The 5,224-nt window shown below is 40.2% G+C and overlaps 1 protein-coding gene across 1 annotated transcript; it reads left to right on the top strand.

Moving 5' to 3' along the window:
• The first annotated feature begins 2,540 nt into the window (after positions 1-2,540).
• LOC142554720 (uncharacterized) lies at positions 2,541-4,573 on the top strand. Its single transcript, XM_075665388.1, has 3 exons — positions 2,541-3,008; positions 3,482-4,057; positions 4,133-4,573. Exons 1-3 carry the CDS (start codon positions 2,541-2,543, stop codon positions 4,571-4,573), a joined length of 1,485 nt encoding a protein of 494 aa, XP_075521503.1.
• Positions 4,574-5,224: the final 651 nt, after the last annotated feature.

The raw sequence follows: 5,224 nt of genomic DNA, 5'->3' as shown, positions 1-5,224 counted from the left end.
GACTGATTGGATAGATCAATCGATACTATAATTGGGTTTGACCCCAAATTTTCTTCTCATATAATTTATTTATTTTAGTATTAGAGTTTTATTTTTTTAAGCCTAAAGTTATAAAATAAATAAAACAAAAGATTTGATTTTATTATTATTATTTTTAAATAGGAGATAGAGAGTTCAAATGTTTCAAATAAACAAGGAAGAGAGACAATAAACAGATGTATTTTTATCTTACAAAGCACAATGTTTTTATTAAGCTTTAAATAAATAAAAATGCAGTAATAATGTATAAATATTCAATTTTCACCTAAAATTGTAACCCCTATTTTTTTACTATGAAATTTCATTTTTCTAAATTTAATTTAGACTAAATAGATAGAAAGAGAGATCTCCTTTTTTTTCCCCCAAAAAGAAACTAAACTAATAAATAAATATACTATTACAAATTTAAAATACTTGAATCTAATGTCGTATTTGGAGAGACGAATTTGAAATATATGGATTTTGATTATAAATTATTTATTTATTTATTAATAATACAAAGTAAAATGAATTTGGAGTTATGTCATTATTGGATGAATATGAAATATATCATAATTAAAACAAAATAATATATAAATATGTAAGTGGTGAATTTGAAGTTTATGGTCTTAATTTTTTAAACAATAAAAGTACGTACACTTGAAATCTTTCGATCCAAGCACAATTTAAGTGTGTTGATTAATGATCGTTGCCTATCTGGAGTTGATTAGATAAAAAATGCATTAACGACATATAAATTTTCAGTTCCCATCCAAAATCACAAGAAAGAAATAAATCTTTTTTTATTTCAAAATCAATCAAGAAAACATTCATGTATAATATTGATAATATATTATTAAAATAATATTAATGAATCAAATAAATCATGATATTGAAAATCAGGGAAAAGAAGAGAGAAAAATCTCGGTGTTGGTGATGCTGCACGAAATTCGGGTGCCAAGTTATTTATGAGAGAATATCCAATACTTTTGCGTCCACACCAGTAAATCTCGGGGTCGCAACCTACGTCACGATATGAGGTTAGAGGTTTCGGGAGATACCCAGCGAAAAATCCTACAACACTCAAGTTAGCAAACGCCTCAAATATGTACTCATAAAAGCTAGAGATTTTTGGAGCATATAATGAGATAATGTGAATGTCCCCATAAAATGGAGAGATAGCTCCTATTTATAGACTTCCATGACGGGCCATGGGCTTGAATAGAGGTGGGAAAAAATATCGAAATACCGAAATACCGTACCGAAAAAATATCGAAATTACCGAAAAAATCGAGATACCGAAAATTTCGGTACGGTATGATACCATACTGAAATTTTCGCTATCGGTATCGGTACGAAACCGAAATACCGAAAATAAATTTTTTTTATTATTATTTTTAAAATTTAAACTCGATATACCGAAAAAATTTCAGTATACCGAAAATGTTTTCGGTTTACCGGAAAAATGTCGGTATACCGACAAATTTTCGGTGTGGGTACGGTATCCGGTATGAACTTTTTCATATCGAAAGTTCGGTATACCGCATATGCGGTATACTGAATTTGCGGTATCGGTATCAGTATGAAAAAATTCCATACCGATATTTACGGTACGTTATACGGTATCGTAGTTTGGTACGATATACCGTACCGTCCCACCCCTAGGCTTGAACCTCATGGACTCTCTATTGAGCCTATTTTCCTTAATTAATGGACTTCCACATTTTGATGTGCTCCCTGTGTTTATGGTTCAACCGATGATCTAATTGCATTTTTTATTCTCCTTATCATATTTGTTCATGTTTTTTGTATGAATTTTTCTAAAATTAATTTTTTTCTCCTCCCTGCTATCCACTTGCTTGTGCTCGAAAATGGTATTTTTGGTTTTAATGGGACCTTTCGGTTCGGTGACGGTCTTGGGCTGGGCTGGGGAGGGGTTGGCAGTCACACGAGGGCGCAAGCTCGCTCTTTCTTTTCACAGCATGTGGGTGCAAGGGTCGCTACCTCGAGCTTGCTGCTATCTCACAAGGGGTCGGGACCTTGATTGGCTCGGGTTAACAGTTGTGCGAGTTTGTAGTTAGTGGTATGACATTGGGAAGTTCTCGCCATGGTGAAGGTGAGGGTGCAACTTGGGTTTGGGCTGGGGTGACTTGTGCCAAGAGTTGGGTTGGGTAGTTTTGTGCAATGGGTTTGGGTTGGGGTGGTTTGGGCTAAGGATTGGGTTGGGATTATTTGTGGAGTGGATTTTGGTTGGGGTGATTTGGGCTAGGGATTGGGCTGGGAATATTTGTTGGGTTGGGGTGATTTGGGCTAGGGATTGGGCTGGGATTATTTGTTGGGTAGATTTTGGTTAGGGTGATTTGGGCTAGGGATTGAGCTGGGTTGATTTGCGTTGGGGTAAATGAATAATCTTTGCAAAATAATATGAATTGTGTGCCTGATGCTACTTTTCTCGGGGTAGCTGATAAATTTTAAAACTTCTTGCAGGGTGTGTGCCTCGTGGTAAGGAGTACTCCTTATTAATGGCTAGTCGTATGCACAAATCTCACCTTTCGTGTGATTTTAGCTGGGACAAGGCTTCAGATACGTACTCCTACCACTCTGACACTCCGTCCCTTTTGAGCGATTTGGGTTATTTGGGTGATCTGACCCTTCTTGGTGACTTGGGTTCTTTGGGTGATGATGATTTAATAGATAAACTTGAGAGTTGTTTCACTCCCATCCCCCCAGTGCCTTTACTTAGCCTTCATGGTTTCTCGTTTGGCGATAATCCTGATCGAGAAGTTATTCTCGGGGACCTAGATCGGAGCCTTCTGACTCCTCGAGATGTGAAGTGTTTAAGTGGTAAACTGGAAATTTCATCTGACTATAAGTTTATGGCTCCTGAAGTGGGGGATTCTTATCACAACCCATCCGCATGGTACTTCACCGTGACCCTAGCCCATGTTAATAGTGGTTTGTCTATCCCTCCTCATTCCTTACTAGTCGAGGTGACTCGTACCTTAGGTGTAAGCTTCGGTCAATTGTCCCCAAACTCACTTACTTATTTTTTGGGATTCTGTCATCGAGCAAACGAGTTTCAAATTCAGGCTACTACTTCTCTGTTTCATTCTCTTTTCTCGGTGCGATGCCTTAGGCCTGATTACTCCGTCTATTTTCAACCTCGTGCTGGTTGCAAGTTTATGGTCAGACTACGCTCGACTCGAGGGGATTGGCGGTCCCATTTTCTTTTTGTAAAGGATAGTGGGTGGTACATACCTTCAACTTGGACCTCTAGCTGTAGTGTTGTGAAAATGAGAATGATTCATCGACACTTGCATGTTCAGTGTCAAACCCTGGGGTTTTTTGATGATTTATTCGATCCTAAGAGTTTTTTGGCCCGCGATATCCCTTTTCTTGCTCTAATTGTCTTCTTGCACATTGTAGATGTTCGCTATTTTTAGCTGTTACGTTTGATTTATAGACTTTTGATGCTTCATTGCCCCCTATCTTTCTTGTAGGGTTGAGCGTGAACATGGCCACCCTTCAAGCTCGCGAAGACACTATGGGGAGACCTCCTTCTACCGGAGAGAAGAAAAGAGTTGATGATCGGCGCCACCCTGCCGCTCCTCGATCTTCTATCACTACCTCGGGGTCGCACCCCCAGTCTGGTCATGGAGGAAGGTCTAGTTCTCAGGGTCGCCAGGGGCCTCATCCTATGTCGACTGACAGCCGTGCTCCTGGAGATGATTTTGATCAAAGAAAGGACCAGTGTACTAGAGGACACGACGATGGCAAGAGGAAGGGTGAAGTGGCCACCTTGCCAAACTTCAAGAAATGTCACGGAGATCCGATATCGTCTTCTCGAGGCCCTCAGAAGAACTCTCTATTCTTGGAAGGAGTTAATGCTAAAGAAAGATTGGGGTCTTTTTGTGATACAGACGATCCTGATACGGGATGGAGAAAGGGGAGGGAGAACATATGCGACTATGACATGGCCCATTTGGTCCCTCAAACACCTGCTGCTCTGTCCCACTCTCTGGCCTTGATAGGTTGCCAGGTGCTTTCCTCGTCCCTCAGTGCCTTGTCTACAGGGATGTTTATGTGATGTAACATATTGTTTCTTGCTTCTCAGGCTGTGTCTCTGGCCTGTGCTTACCAGGCTCGAGAGGAGAGAGGTCGAGCTGAGGACGCTCGATTTCGCCGAGAGCTTTCCCAATTAAAGGAAGAAAATGAACTCCTTCGATCGGAGAAGATGAAGTTCCAAGATGATCTTTCTTGCTTGACAAAGAAATGTGAAGAAAGGACCAGAGATGACGAGGAACTGCGTAAAGAGCTTGGTTCCCTCTATGATAAGCACCATACCGAGGTGAAGACTGGCGGTATGTTCTTGGCTTCTAAGACGGGGAAGTCTTTTGTGCTGGGTGTTGAGGAGAAAGCACTAGCAGCCTTTCGTGTTTCTCTGGCCTTTGCTGATGAGGTTTACAGTCACGCTTTTGGTCTCCATGATGAGGTGGTGCGAGACTGTCGTCGCCAGCTCCGTTTGACCGGCTTGGTTCCTGAGGAGGTGGTTTGAAGATTTCAGCTCATGTGCCAGAGTTGGATGATACCGCTCAGGTTGACCTTCTGCCAGATTTTCCTCTAGCGGGGGACGCTGACTGCGAGGTCATTGGTGCGCTGCACTTGTTCTCTGTTGACGAAGCTATCGAGGATGGATGATTTTTGCCTTTTCGTGAGCTATGTTATTTTTTTTTTTGAGTAGTACGAGTTGCTACTTTGCCACAAGACTTGGCTGACCTTTATTCTGAGATCGCCTTTCTGCGCAACTATTTTATTCAGTCGTGGTTTATTTTGATTACTACGTCATATTGGCATTATTTTATGTTTTCTTATCGGTCGTACTTTATGCTTGTTGCTTAGTTGAATATGAATTTAGGCATAATTAAGCTTTTATGGTCTCGACGGGAAGTTCTTCCCCTAGTGATGAGGTGTAGGTATCCCGGGACTCTATTTTGGTGACCTCTTACAGTGTCTAAGCATTTTCTCACTGGGTTGGCCAAGCCTCTTATGCTTGGGTGGCTCTATGTGACATCTTGGGTCTAGTGATGACTCTTGCATGTGTTACACTTTATTTTATTTTATTGGGTACATGGGTTTTTAATTAAATAAAATGATAAGATGATAAATGCAAGACTTTTTTTTAAAATTTATTGATAAAGGTAATTGA

The sequence above is a fragment of the Primulina tabacum genome, chromosome 8 (assembly GCF_025594145.1).
Source record: "Primulina tabacum isolate GXHZ01 chromosome 8, ASM2559414v2, whole genome shotgun sequence".
In the NCBI taxonomy this organism is placed as follows: domain Eukaryota; kingdom Viridiplantae; phylum Streptophyta; class Magnoliopsida; order Lamiales; family Gesneriaceae; genus Primulina; species Primulina tabacum.
Note: the sequence above shows the minus strand (reverse complement) of the source record. Positions and strands in the feature narration are given on the sequence as shown.

Coding starts and splice junctions, on each gene's coding strand:
- LOC142554720 (XM_075665388.1), top strand. CDS start 2,541: ATGGCTAGTCGTATGCACAAATCTCACCTTTCGTGTGATTTTAGCTGG. Junction 3,009..3,481: donor CTCATTCCTTACTAGTCGAG/GTGACTCGTACC, acceptor TTTGATTTATAG/ACTTTTGATGCTTCATTGCC. Junction 4,058..4,132: donor TGGCCTTGATAGGTTGCCAG/GTGCTTTCCTCG, acceptor CTTGCTTCTCAG/GCTGTGTCTCTGGCCTGTGC.